The sequence below is a fragment of the Parasteatoda tepidariorum genome, chromosome 3 (genome assembly GCF_043381705.1).
Source record: "Parasteatoda tepidariorum isolate YZ-2023 chromosome 3, CAS_Ptep_4.0, whole genome shotgun sequence".
NCBI lineage: Eukaryota > Metazoa > Arthropoda > Arachnida > Araneae > Theridiidae > Parasteatoda > Parasteatoda tepidariorum.
In genome coordinates this window covers 59,247,792-59,264,673 of record NC_092206.1, presented here as the reverse complement: position 1 = coordinate 59,264,673, position 16,882 = coordinate 59,247,792, and the positions used below count along the sequence as shown (strand labels likewise).

General features: G+C 30.6%; 1 protein-coding gene across 2 annotated transcripts in view; it reads right to left on the bottom strand.

Moving 5' to 3' along the window:
- Window positions 1-4,809: 4,809 nt before the first annotated feature.
- Window positions 4,810-16,882, bottom strand: part of LOC107447686 (ribosomal protein S6) — a 26,622-nt gene continuing 14,549 nt past the window's right edge. Inside the window, exons 1-5 of one of the 2 annotated variants that reach the window (XM_043054380.2) lie at window positions 14,821-15,161; window positions 14,247-14,378; window positions 10,732-10,942; window positions 10,490-10,639; window positions 4,810-5,110 (exon numbers count right to left, since the gene is read on the bottom strand). In XM_043054380.2, coding sequence (XP_042910314.1) covers window positions 4,851-5,110; window positions 10,490-10,639; window positions 10,732-10,942; window positions 14,247-14,378; window positions 14,821-14,826 — 759 coding nt within the window. In that variant the 5' untranslated portion in view covers window positions 14,827-15,161 and the 3' untranslated portion in view covers window positions 4,810-4,850. Of the gene's footprint in view, window positions 5,111-10,489; window positions 10,640-10,731; window positions 10,943-14,246; window positions 14,379-14,820; window positions 15,162-16,882 lie in introns of those variants that run through there. The other variant, XM_071178692.1, reaches the window with a different exon arrangement.

The window sequence follows — 16,882 nt, the reverse complement described above, 5'->3', positions numbered from 1 at the left end:
GTGGAACTTAAAAACACAGTTTATTTTATTTGTTTGTAAGGGAGAGCCAGAGAGATAAAGCTTATATTCATGATTAATATTCATTTTTTATCAGTAAATAGTTGTTATAATCATAAACTCAAGAAAGAAAGACATATTTGTAAATTTTAATTACTTCTCCAGGTCATCCTAGCTATGTGTAAATGGTATAGGTATGTGTAAAATTTTAAATATATTTTAAGTAAACTAAGAAATATAGGAAAAAATTCTTGTTTAAATTTTTTTCGATTTAAACTGTTTTTTGTTTTTTTTTTAACTCAAGAAATTTTCCGGAATTTTGACTTAGGCTCACAATCACCCCTGATTTTATAAGTGAGCAAAATTTCTTCAATTCGCTTATAAAATTCTCAAAATTTGGTGAAATAAGCGAAAATTAACATTAAGGGATCCAATCTTGGGATGTAACGATTGGGCCCATACCTCGAGTGTCAGAAATCTGAATCCGTCATCCCCGATTTTATTACTTAAAGGATTCGTACTTGTTGCAATGAGATCACCTCCCGATCCATTAAGATTGAGTTCTAGAACACGTAAATCCGATCATTAGATCAAGTCTTCAGGTAAGACAAAACATATATATTGTTTTCAACTTAATTACCCTTAAAAGCAGGAGCTAGCTGCAAAAATTAAATTAAAAAGCGGCCAAAAATTTAAGCCACTAATAATACAACCAGTGTATGTCACTATTTCAGGAGGTAATTGAGCATATTAAAAATCCGTATCACCAAAAATATAGTTTTAATAGCACTCAGACCAAATGGGGCAGCCGTCATGAGTAGGAATCATGTTCTTGCCTTCGACAATTAGACTTGCCGCAGAAAATTTTATTGTTGATCAAGTCATACTGTTTNGACTTTGTGGCGGACAGAGTACCTATCGTAGACAAACAGTAGCTGCCAACGTGTTGTCGTGTTAAAAACAAAAATAGGAACACAAAGCGTGTTAAGCCAATCAGGGGAAAATATGATACTAAGTGAAAAACAAAATATCCATAAACCATACCCATTTAACTAACTTTAACATAATTTTTAAGCTAACAGATTTAATTAAATTGCTTACTAATAATATCAAATCTTTATAACTGATTCAAGAAATCTAATTGCTCTCAATAGGGATATTGAAATTCAAAATCGCATGAATATGAATCGCGATATTGGATTTTAAAAACACGCTAATACAAATTACGATATTGAATTTTTAAATCGCGTTTATAAGAATCACGATACCTAATTTTTTAATCGCATGAATACGAATTGCAATACTGGATTTTTAAATTACATTGAATAGCTATAGCGATGGACGATTTTTAAATCTCGCGAAAACCAATTGCAGCACGTTACTTATAAATCAGATAGCCGTTATTTGGTATTAACTCGGTTATTTTAATATGAAAATCTACGACCGATATTAAAATTGCCGGAATAAGAATCGCGATATAACCAGATTCTGGAGCAGTTCTTGAACTTGTTAATCCAAGTTAGCCAATCCAAAGAAATCAAATTGGAATGAGAATTACATATATGTAAATGCCTAGTTCAGGGATTTAAAAAAAAAAAAAAAGCACAAAAATTTGACAAAAAAAGTTCGATTTTTAAACTTGTAATCCATACGATTATAAATCCCGATAATTTTAAAATTGTATGAATATGAATCACATGAATTTTAAATTGAGAGAATATGAATCCAAATCACGTGAATATGAAACTCTATATCGAATTTTAAAAAATACGAATCACGATGCATAATTTTTAAATCGCGCGAATACAGACCACCATGTCTAATTTTTAAAGCACGTATAAATACGAAAATCGATGTCTGATATTACAACTGCAAAAACGAATCACATTGGATTTTAAGCTCGCGTGAATATAAATCGCTATATAGGGTTTTGAAAGCGCGTAAATACAAAATCGCGATATAGGATTTTTAAATCTCGTAAATAAGAATCATAATGTACGATGTTTAAATAGAGTAAATAAGAATCGCAATGTGCAACTTTTAAATCGTGTAAAAACGAAAATCGATGATTGGTATTAAAATCGCGTGAATAAGAATCGAGATATTTGCAGTCTGGACTTACGATTTCTAAAAGGCTTGTTTGTTTTGTTTAGACATAATAAATAAAAATTTACAAGATTAATTGAATGAGCAAATAAATACAGGGTATCTGCTACATTTTAGATTTTCAAATTCATGACTAATTCCTAGAATTTTTCATGACTTAACAAAGTTACTATTTTCTCCGACAAAAACACAAGAAATTGAAAAAAGCATTATAATAACATAAATTGAAATGATAGGTATAGCCAAAACTGTTATACTCTGAAAAAACAGAGTAAAGAAAAGAGTTGAAGCCATAAAATAGCTGAAAAAAATACAAAAGCAAATAATTTTTTTCTGCAGAATTACATTCTAAAGATACTTTTCTTGTTCCTCTGAAAGGAAAGAAATACTCCTGATTTTTCTGTTCTCATTTTGGAATAAAAAAAATTCGCCAATGATTGGCTTGCTTCGGCTAGAATTTTAAATTGATAAAACAGGGTTCCCACTCTATGATGAGATTGAAATTCAAGGACTTTTCAAGGACCTCAACAAAATTTTCAAGGACCTTAATCTAAGACCAATTTTAAAAATTATTCTCTTCTATTTTACTAGAAGCAACAATGCTTGTTGTGGCAATAATTAATTTCAAATATAATACCTAAATGCTTTGCCTATATAGAGAGAAGAGAGTNGATGAAGTGGAGTCTCGCCCCGAACGCATTGATTGTCTGCTGCGCTCCGCGCGCTTGGCAGAAACCAAGACGCTAGGCAGGGTTAGAAACGGTGGCGTTAAAAACCACGTGAGAGAGCTCGGGAACGAAACAGAAAGATCCGCGGGTGTTTTATAAAAAGGGCCGCCGACAGTATTGGACAAACTCAAGGACCTATCAAGTTCTTCAAGGACCTAAGACGTTTTTCAAGCATTTTCAAGGACCTGAATTTAGCAAAAAAAATTCAAGGACTTTCAAGGACCGCGGGAACCCTGTAAAAAAAAAAAATCTGAAATCACAGAAATTTAAAAAATTCGCTCTAGAAATGTTTGTTTCATTTTTTGAAAGAAAATCATAACTTTTAAAGGACAGGATAAAAACAATTTATATTTTAATAAAATATGACCGTTACTGAGGATTTTATTACAAATTCAGATATTCGGAACACCATGAAATGAGGGGGGGGGGGGGTATTTTTAAATTCCATTTTAAAACTTAGATTTTTCAGCGACCTAAATCCATGATTTTCTAACAAAAATAGTTAAAATCATGACAAATTTTGTTCAATACCGAAATTCATGACTTTCCAGATGCGCGGATACCCTGTAAATATTTTCTCCGCAAATCCACCTTTATTTTTTCGTTAGCTTTCATGCCAGAAAACAAGGTCACGACGTCTGAGTTGCGAGAATATCGAGCTATTCGGCTGTCGAATAAAATAACGGAAAATCTTATTTTCTGTGCGTTTAAGAGAAAAGTTAAAATAATTAAAAGTAAGGGAAGGGTTAGGAGCTAGGACGTAGTTCGAATTTTCTGTTCATCTTTGAAAATCGTAAATAAATATAATTATTTTAATTCAACGACTGAATTTTCAAAAAACAAAAACGGGAAATTTATTGAAAAAAAAAACGTTCTTGATAAAAAGGCTGAAATTCGAGAGGCAAAAGCGAAAAAAATCACATCCCTGTATCAAGGTCAGTTTTATCACAAGGAAATGATTTTTGATGATGACTTCAATACTTTCGCACCGCGGAAAATTATAAAATATTTATACTTGTTAAAAAAAAATTTCGGCGGAAATAAACGGGGGGAAAATTACATCCCTGTTAGAGATTTCGCGTAAATTCTGTCGAATTAAATTTTAGATTATTAATTCCGAAAACCAATAGTCGTGAGATACGCGGAATTCTGCGATATTCTCGAAAAAATCACATGCCCTGTTCCTAGACCTGTCCACAGTCTAAAGAAAACTGACATCAAGAGTGAAAATGTGCAAAAATACAATAAATTCAGAACATTTTGACCTAAAATCGTATTTTCGGAACAAAGTTAATAAGTCGGAACAAATACGATTTAATCAGAACTTAAGACAGCTATGTCTGACATATATGCAACAAAATAAAAATGAGGAACTTACGTTATTGGGCTGCAGTTGGTTGATAGCGAAATAACAAATCAACATCAGACTGATACAAATTAATGCTATTAGGGATACGGCCTCAAAAAAAAAAAAATTTTTTTTTAGTAACATTTAAATTGATAAAATTTCTAAATCAGGAATTACATAAAATTAAAACAGCTTTTTTTTAAGGTTCCATCGTTATTTGAAACAGAATGGATAAAATACTATCAAGATATTCAGGATTTCTAACCCACAGCGAAAAAGGAACTTCACGCACACAGATATTCATGAGTGCCACTCTAAAAATATTTCAAGACTGAACTTATCGTATTTTTTGACCAATTAATGCGATCTAGCGTTTTGTAGCAGAGTTTTTCCAAAATTCACAGCGTTACATTCTTTACAAGAGAATGATCTGTATATTATATCATTAACTTTATTACTTTACTACACCCATCGTTATTTTTCGCTTCATCATCAAATTTTGTCCTATTTCTATAATATTGTTTTTCCTTAAAAACAATCCGATATATAGTTTTTTTATTGATTATGCAGAAAATAATAGTTCACATTTAAAAAAAAATTAATTTACGAAACTAATAAATAGAAACCAAATTGCAATATTTCTTTTATTTTTTTTTCATTCAATAGAACATTTATTTACTAGTACTCATTTTATGACCACTAGATGACACAGATTCTCGCTGAGAAGCAGACCTCCTTCTGCGTACTTCTTCAGCTCTCTTCTCCTTAGCCTCCTTGGCCCTCTGTGCCAACAATCTTGCATAGTCAGCGGCCTCATCCTTTCGCTTTTGAGCACGCTTGCGTTTCAAGGCAATACGATGACGCTTACGCTGCAACATCACGGGTGTAACAAGTCTTTGAATTTTAGGAGCTTTTGTCTGTGGTCTCTTACCTGCAGGGAGAAAGTATGTATTTAAAGCCACATATTTACTATACCTAATAAAACACTACTAGTCACAGCCAAGCTTAATTCAAAAATTGAAATATCACAATATCAACATTTCAAACTAAGAACATAAATTTTTATGTAGGCAATATTACTATTATATTACTGGATTTCCAAACATAAGACACGTAAACATAAAAGAAAGGCTGCAACTACAAGATCAGACTTATTACTCAATCAGAAAATTCAGCGTTGGATCTGTTTCATCATACTATCTAGAGCAGCAAATAAATGTCAAAATAAAATTAAAAAACACAATCAGAAATAAATTCTCATCAAACAACTCAGCGTTGGATCTATTTCATCACAGACATACATGTTTAAAAAAGCAAAAATAAGGAAAGGTTAAATGCCAAAATTAAAGACAATATCTGAAATAAATAAATTTCATTCAAACTCAGCATTGGATCTGTATCATCAGGCCTCATTTTCTCAGTTTTCTTACAATTAAAAATATTAAAAAAAAACGACTAATTATATCTTTTTTTTTATTTTGGAGATAAATTATAAAAAAAATGAATGTACAAAAATCACATGCTAAATTCGTGTATTATAAGCATAATTCTTTCATTAATTTTATAAAAAACTTAGTCTCAGACAAGTTTTTCATCATTTGAAATATGATCTGTATAACATCATCACAGGCTCGTTTAGTAAGAGAATGCAATACAGCATCTAAAAGTTTTAGGCAAGCCGTACCAGAGAATTCTGCATATGAAAAATCTGCACATTTTAACGTAGATAAATCAAATAATCTGCTACAAAATAAAATAATGACAAATAAATTAAACCAAATAAAGTTTGATTTATTAAAGTACTTAAAACAGCAAAATTATGCAAAGTACTTAAAACAGCATTATTATGCACAGTTGGCAATGACCGAACACTACAATTCACACAGTCTAACAATCACGCAACCATCTGTCAATAGATATGACTCCACTTAGAAAAAGAGGGGGAAAAAATCAGACAAATGCCTCTTAAGACATCAGAATTGGAAACTCTAATCGCATACATCTGCAAGAAGAAATGAAGAACTCATTCTATCTAGCATAGTACTGACTCGAGAAATCCATTCAGACTCGTCATCGTGTCATCACAAAAAAGATATTTTGAACTCCTTACTTCCTAAGACAATTCAACTTTTCTGCAGTATTTAATATAACAAGAATTACATATGATCAGAAAAAAAAAATCCTTTTAAGTAGGAAAATAATAAGGCATATCCCTAGCACCTAGACACAATATATTTTTTAAATAAAAAAAAAATTTTAGATTTGGATGACGTAACACAAGACCAAATAATAGTATACAGATTACAAAGAAACTAGAGCTGACAGAGAACCAGACAACAAAAAGTTAGCTCTTTTTTTAGAGCTAATACTCATGAGAGAGTAATAATATGAGGTACTCAATTGCTAAAATTTAAGCATTACACTGATGCAATTGCATGTTAAGAACAATTTAGAGCATCAATCTAGCACTTTCAAAATTGTTTGAAGCATCAGTTAATTTTTACTAACTAGCACTAAGAACTATAATTCAAAACTACTTGGAACCACAATTAGAAATCAAATATTTTAATGCAGTATCTGAGCATGGTCCTAATAAATTTTTATTTTAATTTATTACACTGTTCATCATTTCTTCAACAAAATGAACATTGAAGCTTAACATTTTTGTCAAAAGTTAATTTTGCAGTCCCTACACTCTTATTATTTAACAAATCTGAAATTTTTAATCAAATCATTAAGAGATGAATTAAAACAAATAATATCATTAAATAAATTAAGAGCACTGAAAATTTTGAGAGCAATAACTAATACTAAAAACACTAGAGAAAAAGCAATGGAAGAACTTCTGTGCTCTGGTGTGAGCTATATAATATTAGACTAATTATATTTATTAGTTTTAATTGCTGGAAAAAACTGCTGAACATACTTAAATAATGTTATAGTAAATGAAATAGTTCAGTATAGCTGAAATATGGGTAAATATCCCATAGATTACGCTTTGAGTGGTCACCATTTTTTAAAAGACAAAAATAAGAAACAAAATTCCTGGTATTTTTCCTGTTACTTTAGGGTGATTTTTAAATTCCGTGTATTTTCCAGGTTTTTCCTGTGGAGTGGTAACCCTGTTTTAGCACATTTAACCACTTTTCTAAAAACACAACGATCCTGCAAATAAAGACTTAAAAAATAACTTTTCAGCAAAACCCCCAAAACCTCTTTTTTTCTTTAACAAACTTCCTTACTCATGTCATGCACACTACATAGTGAAACTAATCAATGGTTGAAAATAATTGTACAGCAGTTTAAAATAAGAAATTCAATATAAATCTTGACATCAGATTAATGCTTTATAGTTTCATTATTAAATCAAAGACTCTAGTCTGATTATAGCAAATCATCATGATCTTAATGTATACACAATAAAAAATAGCCCATTTGAAGTATCAACAATATAGTATAGTTACTTTCAAAGAAAAAGAATAACTTAACAGAGCCATATTAATATTTTGTCAATTTCAGAAGTAAATAATTATGCAAAATACATTTTTAAGAGCCTCCTGAAATACTTTAATTTACCCACATCTTGCACACTATGCAAGCAGATAACTTGAATAGCCGGCTTAATCAATGGGTACAATTTACACAAGAGATAGCTGATATAATAGCTAAAATTAGATAACTCATATCTGCAATGTGCCATCACGACGGTTTCACAGTTTCATTCTTCAATCAAAGACTCCTGATTAGAGCAATTCATTACCACTATTATTCAACACTGAGAAATACAACCTACTTTAAACTTTGTCAAATTAAAAAAAACAAAGTGCTAATGCAGAGGTGATTGTGAGTCCAAGTCAAAATTCTGGAAAATTTCCTGAGTTGAAAGGCTCTCCCTTACAAACAAAATAATCTGTGTTTCTAAGTTCCACCTTTGAAAATTTGATTTCCGTAAACTTATGTGATCAATGATTTTTTGAAACGCCTGGACCTTTGATCTCCGGAAACTTCCGGATCACTGTTAGCGAAAAATCCAGAAATCCGGATTTCTTCTAGAGCACAATCAGCCCTGTTAATGGCAGAAAGGATTAACAAAGTACCAAAACTAAATAAAAAGCCTATTTAAAAAATTTATAGAAGAAAAAAAAATCAATTAAAATTTATTGTATTGAAATGAAAACAAGCATATCATGTTTTGTCAATTTAAGAAGGATAATAGAAAAAAAAGATATTCCTTCCCAAATATTTTAATTTGCCCACATCTGGCACACTATGAAAGTAGATAACTAGAATAGCCGGCTTAATCAGTGGGTGATTGAATATATGCAGAAACAGTATATAATACTAAATAATTTAGTTTGCCCACTTTTACCACACTATGAAACTAGAATAGCCCGCTTAATCAATGGATATAATTTACACAAGAGATAGCTGATATAATTGCTAAAATTAGATAACTCATATTTGTAATGTAACATCAGGACTGCTTCACAGTTTCATTATTCAATCAAAGACTCTAGTCTGATTAGAGCAATTCATCATTGTCACTATTACTCAACATTGAGAAATTCAATCTACTTTAAACTTTGGCAAACTTAAAAAAAATAAAAAATTTCACGTGCTAAATGACAAACAACCAAAATTAAAAAGTTTATTTAAATTTACAGAAGAAAAAAAATTACAATTTATTGTATTGAATTGATACAAGCATCTAATATTTTGTCTATTTAAGAAGGATAATAGAAAAAAAGAGAAGCCTTCCCAAATATTTTAATTTGCCCACATCTTGCACACTATGAAAGTAAATAACCAAAATAGCCGGCTTAATCAGTGGGTGAATAAATGCAGGGATAGTACATAAACTCTATAACAAAAATTGCCAATTTAAAATGAGACATCAGAATTGCTTTAAAGTTTCATTATCAAATCAAAGACTCTAGTCTGATATTGTAGCGATTCATCCTAATCACGACCACAATGCAAACAGTAAAGTTTAATCTAAAAATCAGACAAATGCCTCAATATACATCAAAAATAGAATATCTTAGCAATACATCCGTAAATGAAAATGAAGAACTCATTCCCTCCTACATAGTATTGACAAGAAAAAACTATTCAGGCTCGTCATCGTGTCATCATTCTTAACTTTAACCATTCATTTAAGTAAAGTACATAACTGAACTAGTGAAACATTAAAACTACAGTACCCACAGAATAATCAATTTAGAAGGATAATAGAAAAAAGACACGCATTCTAAAATATTTTAATTTGCCTACTATGAAAGTAGATAACTAGAATAGCCGGCTTAATCAGTGGGTGAATAAATGCAGGGACAGTACATAAACTATAACAAATTTAAAATGAGACATCAGAATTGCTTTATAGTTTCATTATCAAATCAAAGACTCTAGTCTGATATTATAGCGATTCATCATAATCATGATCACAGTGCAAACAGTTAAATTTAACCAAAAAATCAGACAAATGCCTCAATATACATCAAAAATAGAATCTCTCAGCAACACATCTGTAAATGAAAATGAAGAACTCATTCCCTCCTACATAGTATTGATGAGAAAAAACTCTTCAGGCTCGTCATCGTGTCATCATTCTTATCTTTAACCATTCATTCAAATAAACTACATTATTGTACACATTATAAAGGAACTACTCATAGCACTATTTAAGATAGAATTTATTATCAGCAAATCAAATATTGGATAAAATAAGTTTGGCTGGAGAATAACAGTAACATTAAGATGAAGTTTATAAACAAAACTGAACTACAGTTCCCATAGAATAATCAATTTAAAAATAAATTAAAGACAGGGTTAGCATTTTAATTTTATCTCAAAGAAACTCGACAAAATGGAAAGAACAAAAAATAAACAATGAAATTTTTCAGCAATCATTATTATAATTAGTTTAAATTTAAACTAATCATATCATTCATTACATAAAACAAAGTACAGAAAGTAAGAAGTCACTCAGACCAACATTTTTAAATATTCCCAGACACAGAAAAAATAAAAACATTGATTTACATGCATAACCATCTTTAATCCTTTCATCTCCATCTCATTTTGGCACAATTGTTCAAAAATCACACATTTCATAGAAAACGTTAAGTTTTATAGAACTCTATATTAATTCATGCCATTGGGATGAGTTTGGTAAACAAACAAAAAAGTTAAAAATATAAATCCAAAAATGTTTTGTATACGAACATTTATTGAATAAAAAATACTTGAAAACCTATAAACTACAAATCAAACACAATACTGAACTAATTAAATTTAATGAAATAATTACCTTCTTTCTGAGGTAAAGGCCTCTTTACTACGAACTGTCTAACATCATCATCCTTCTCCAAATTAAATAATTTTCTGATTTTACTAGCACGTTTTGGTCCAAGGCGACGAGGGATAGTTGTATCGGTTAAACCAGGAATATCTTGATCACCTAATTTACATGAAAAAATTATTATAACCATAATTATCATAAAATAAATGAATAATTTAAACAAAATAGTTATCATAGCTTATAATTCATACCTTTTTTAACAATAACTAGGCAAAGAACACTTAAATTGCTATCAACAATGCAGCCTCTAACAGATTTGCGCTTCCTCTCACCAGTTCGTCTTGGTCTGTAGCAAGAATGTCCTTTAGAAAGAAGAAGTCTAACTCTACCAGATGTCAAAACACCCTGCTTCATGGGAAATCCCTGCTTATCATTACCACCACTAATGCGAACTACGTAATTCTGAAAAACATAAAATTAAATATCAAATTAGCAGTTGTAAAAAATTTTCAGCTTGTTCTATAAAAAGAAATATATCCCAGCATCTCATAAATAACTCTCAAGACAAAGGTTAACACACGTATGCGAAAAAATGCAATGAGTTATGCTGTATTACAGGGATGGGCACACTACGGCCCGCCGGAAGGTTTTATCCGGCCTCCGGATAGAATTTTAACTCGCCTATCCGTGGTGAACATAAACAAGATACATTATACATCCATTTTCTTGTCTACTATGTTTAAAGCTACTGATGACCTTTTTACTTTTCCTATTTTTGTTCTACAAAACATAAATTGATGGAAATAGTACAACATGGAATACAGACAGCTTCAATATAAAATGCTGAAAGCAGAAGTTCTTTATAGAATAGCCGTAGATTGGCCCCAACGAGCTTTTGTCTTCCTCGAGGAGCATACATATGGAAACTAATATAGGTGAATTGTACATCACATGTGGTAGACCGCGAAATTTTAAGCTCGAAGGAGCGGTTTTTTCTGCCGGCGCGAGTTGTTACATTATTTATTGAGTATGGAAAGATTGCACACATATAATGTCATTGTAAAACCCAGAAAATTAGGGCCATGTTTGCTTCATCTTATTTATGTGAACAAGTGTTTTGAACTATAAACCTTATAAAAAATCCTTTCAGAAATAGACTAACAGACAAGCATTTAACCTCGTTTCTTAAAATAAGCACATCTCACTTCGAACCTCAATATAAGGAACTTTTAAAAATGAAATCGCAATTTCATTAAATATTTAAATTAAAATTTATGTCTTTTTTTAATTTTTAGAAGTATCTACTCGACCCACCAAACTTTATTTTCCTCAATATTTTGCCCTCGACCAAGAAAGTTTGCCCATGCCTGATGTATTAGGTCTGATAAATACAACAAATGCTGAGAAAAATTTAGAATAGGAGAAATTTAACAAAATTTTTATTATATTTCATTTAATTTGGGAAGAGGAAAGATAGTAAAATGTATGGCGTGAAAAAACATATAGCCTCTTATCTGTAGCTCAGGCTTGGTTTTATTAAATAATAATTTGAAAGGCAACCTATTCATAAAATAAATGCTGGAATTGCAATTTCAAGGCATCTACTGCAATTAGCATTCATAAATATGATTAACCATAATTGCATATTAATTTAAGACTTTTTTAAGTAATCACTTAAATCAATCTGTCAATAACTATACTTGGCAGATTTCCTAGTTTGGCAATAAATTATATTTAAAACAATTAACTTCTTATAAAATGAGCAGCCAGCTTTTAAAATATCAAGCTACAGCCACAAAATTTAATACCAAATAGATTTTAATACCAAATAATTGCATCTTACTTGCCAATGGTGGCCCTGCAACTGTTGTTTAAATATTCACAGGAGATAATTGGTTGAAAAATTAAAAATTAATTTACTGTTACAATATATTTTGATTTTTTATATTAACACACATGCTCATTCGTTTTAGAATTGTGTAAAATCAAATTAATTTTCTTAGTTTCCTTTATCAAAAATGTTGAGATTATATAGTTTATTGTAAAAAAATACTTTAGAAAAGTTACTCTACTTCTAAAAAAAGAACACAATTACTATGAGCAATTAGCACAATTATTAGAATAAATTTCCGAATTGCATATTATTTCAATGTTTTATTTTATAAGTTTTATTACATGGATTTTAATCTATGCAGTCATCTCAATTGAAAGAAAAATTTTGAATTTTGGCTTTATTCATATATAGCTGAAATATAATTAACAATTTAGCTTTTAAACAATTGTTTTGTAATCACATGTCAAAGTAGAAAGGAAGAGGTAGTCAAAGTGGAAATAAATAAAATTTGATTTTACTCATGATTGATAAGTATATTTATTTATAATATGTAATATATGTTCTTTATATTATAATTTTCTAAAGTTAAGCTAAATAACAAATCAGACGTATAATAGATGAATTATAGCTGTACATTTTCATTTATAATTTAATAATTAACTATTTATATTTATTAAACCAATAAAAACTAGCAAAACCTAGTAGAGTTGACAGCTATGCATTAATAATTATATATATATTTAATTTTAACAAATAGAATGATTTATACAAATAGCTTATAATGGTACTTACACCAAAATGTAAGGGTTTTGACAAATATCATGAGATATCAAAAATTGGTTATTAAAATGATAGTTAAAAGCATGGTTTAAACTAAATAAAACAGCTTATCAAAGTATTGCCAAAATCAGTTATTAGTTGACATATCAAATTCTTTGTAGGTACAGTTAAGTAACACAGTCAGTTTTAATATAGTTAGAAGATTTATGTTAGATAACAATGCAGTTCATGAACAATGTAAATAAGTAGTAATCAATTAAACACAGAGCAAAAAATAAAGAGAAAACTAAAAATGGCAGCTACATGTAAAAACAAAATGATTTGTCAAATTGCAGGCATGCAGTTACTCTATAACACCAGTAACTGATAAAGTGTCTCTATAGCATACCTATGAACATTGGAGAAATAAAGTAACCGGAGATTTTAGAAGCGACTTTTTATAGACCATGAGTAAAGTTTTGATACATTGGGCATAATCATGTAAGTTAAAAAGAAAAATTCAAAATTGGAAATACAGAGATTTACCAAAGTAAAAAAAAATGTATATAAATTGTAATCAACTAATATTTATAATTATTTTATACTAAGACAACTACAAACACTCAACATACTGCACCGTCTGTTGGGGAATAAGAGATATTTTCGCCATTAGCGGATATTTTTTAAAGCGATAACTTTTTTTTTTTTAATTTCTTCAACAAATACGGTGAAATTTGAGAATACACAAGTAAACAGGAGGTAGTATTGAAATACAAGTCTTCATTAAAAAACAGGTGACTTGGCAGATACACTACTGAGGTAGAAAAAATGCTGCCTATCTCTTTGATTTATTGAATACAGTCAAATAAATAAGGATGTAAAAAATGATACAGATAAAAGAACGAAAAGGTGACTAGCTCTTTAAGAATCAAAATTTATAGATGCCTAAATCTCAAAATAACCTCCATGTGTCTTTTCAAGATGAAGGAAAAAAATCTCATAGTAATCATACAAATTAAATTGAACTTTGAATATAATGGTTCAAATTGACATAGAACATAAGATCAGAAAAATAAATAAAAGGATATAAGATGCATAATAAAATAAATATGAACAGGAAACACCAATTCCTCTTTGAAAATATTGAAAAGAGGAAAATAAAAAGGAAATTACCTTCCATTCATCTCCAAGTCCATCAGCTTCAACTTCATGTCCCATACGCTTTTCATAAAACATACGAAGTTTCTTCTCATCATCAATTTCGATGAGTTTCTGGCACCCAGTAGCAGGATAGGATATATTTAGCTAGAAATGGAAAACGGACATTATAATTTAACTAGCATGCTTACGAAACAAAAGTTAGTAGACTAAATGGAAGATAACAAAATGGAGAGAATTAATTAAAACTTAAAATTGAAGCCTTTAAAACGAATAAGATACAGCGAAATTTTATATTGTCGTCAAAGTGCTATATAAACAAACACACAATTTCCGTGTACAACAAACGAGAAATAATGCATAAAAAAGATCAGGTATTTTCGATTTTTCAAATCTTAAAAATAATTATGAAACTCAAGATAGGAGCAGCTTAACACTAATCGTAAAGAAACGATTAAGTAACGGAAATCTGTAAACATCAGCAAAACAAGAATTATATATGGCCACATATCATGGTCAAAATATTTAGATATGATCAAAAAATCAATTTTGCATAATATTGTAGGTGCAAATAAGCATTTTAACTTACTTTCATGATTTAAAATTAGGACATTCACACACACTAGAAAGACATTTAGAATTTAGTGCTAACACACTTCTTGTCGGTGTACAGATTTCGTGATGCCACATGCATAAAAGTAATAATAGTCATAGGGCATCAAAAAAAAAATTAGGCCTTCAAAATTTAAAAAAAAAATTTTTTCGGAGAAATGGGTGGAAAAAGAGAAGATAAATGAAAAGCAATTATAGGAAATAAAATTATAAAAATTTCATGCGATTATTAAAATTTTACATATTAGCTATATTTAATAATCTTTTCAAAGTTATCAGCACTATCTTTTCTAAGGGACAATTCTCACTGCCTCTATTTTTTTGTCGAAATCGCATGCTGTTGTTGAACGAACTTACGAAATGGATGGGTGATCTAAAGCTAAGGGTGGTGGCGCTAGTGGTAAAATTGCTCTTTCAAGACTTCCGGGTTACTGCTTCCGATATATTTTTACGCCGCAGATAGAAAAAACGCGCCATCATATTATTGCATTATATCTTTTGCAGTATTTCACATGTACCGAGTTCTTTCTTTCAGCCTTTAAACTTCAGCATTATCATATTAATATTATAATCATTAGAATATTTTCTAATTAGGCTAACTTAAAAAGATATTTTTGGCAACATTTCATTCAAATGTAGCCAAGTAAAGGATAAAATACAAAACATGGCAAACCTTAAGAATTATTCACAATGAGATATTAACTTTCCAAATTTTTTTTTGGCCTTACGACCTCTGAGAATCAATACATTCTGAAAGCTCTTATGAATGGTACAATTATGTTTAGATTTGAACCCGAATTACAATAACAAAACTGCATAGAATATTAGGCTTGTTCACACATCTCCTCGTAGTCATAACATAAGTGGAGGGATACACCGGAAATTTTCTAAATTTCTTCCGATTTAAGGACGCTTGTTATTGTTTACAATAGACTACCCATCCATACGAAACAGATTATTGATACAAAATATTTTCCGGCAAAAACTCGAAACGAGTTCTCCCTCACATTCCCAAAATCCTGCACAAGTTTTTTATTATTATTACTGCAGCAAGATCGTGATCGCAACGCTTTAATATGTCATCTGGGGTGGAAATCGGTTCCATGTCTTGACCCTCACCCTTCTCCTTTGTTCCTGTTTTTAGGTCCCGCAGTGGACTGATTAAGACACGGTTCCCAGCAGATCACCGAAGTCAAGCATCACTGGCTACGGTCAGTGTGCGGGTGGGTGACCACTTGGATCAGTCTGCGTAGGGACCGAGGGTGTGCGGTATTGGTCCTCATTAGACTGTGCTACCGTAAAGTGCTCGACTTCGCGTGCTACCGAAGCGGGGGTGCCATCCCCTCCGCAGAGGATCAAAATTGTGATGGCATGTCTTCGGATCATCCTCCGGGAGGTTTCCTAGACCGTCGCCAATAGTCCATTGTGCAGCTCTAGTGCGACGTAAATTAACAACAACACCAATCCTGTTTTTAGTTGTATAGGAATGTACTATGATGTTTTCCAAATTTTCTATTATTATTAATGTTTTCCAAATTTTCTCTATTTTCGTTCACCAGATGATGTCGCCATATTAACTCTAATAAATAGGATTCCAAATGAGATAACATTTCCAAAACGTACGTCTACCAAGATAAAGTTTCATGTCATGGGAATTGGTACATTTTCGTTTTTTTGGTAAAATGCTTCACTCCTGAAAAAATAAAATTCCATTTTGTTTTGTTTTTGGCAAATCTCAAAGACGAATTTTTGTAGCTCTAAAAAATGGCGGCAAAAAAGAATTTTTTTTTCTTTTGCAACGAACTATAGGGGGCGTTGTTGTATGAGACGCTTACCTGCGATTTTTACATGAACCGTCATTCAGTTACTCTAGAGAGGTCGTTAATGTAGCATGTAGCATTGCAACGTTCCTTCTTTATTGTGACTAATTAAATTTAAAAAAGAAAAATGCTTGATATTCTTTCTTATGCAAACGAAAACAAAATGGTATCTTCACCAGCAGTCATTCGAATATCCAAAACACATCGGAAAAATATTTG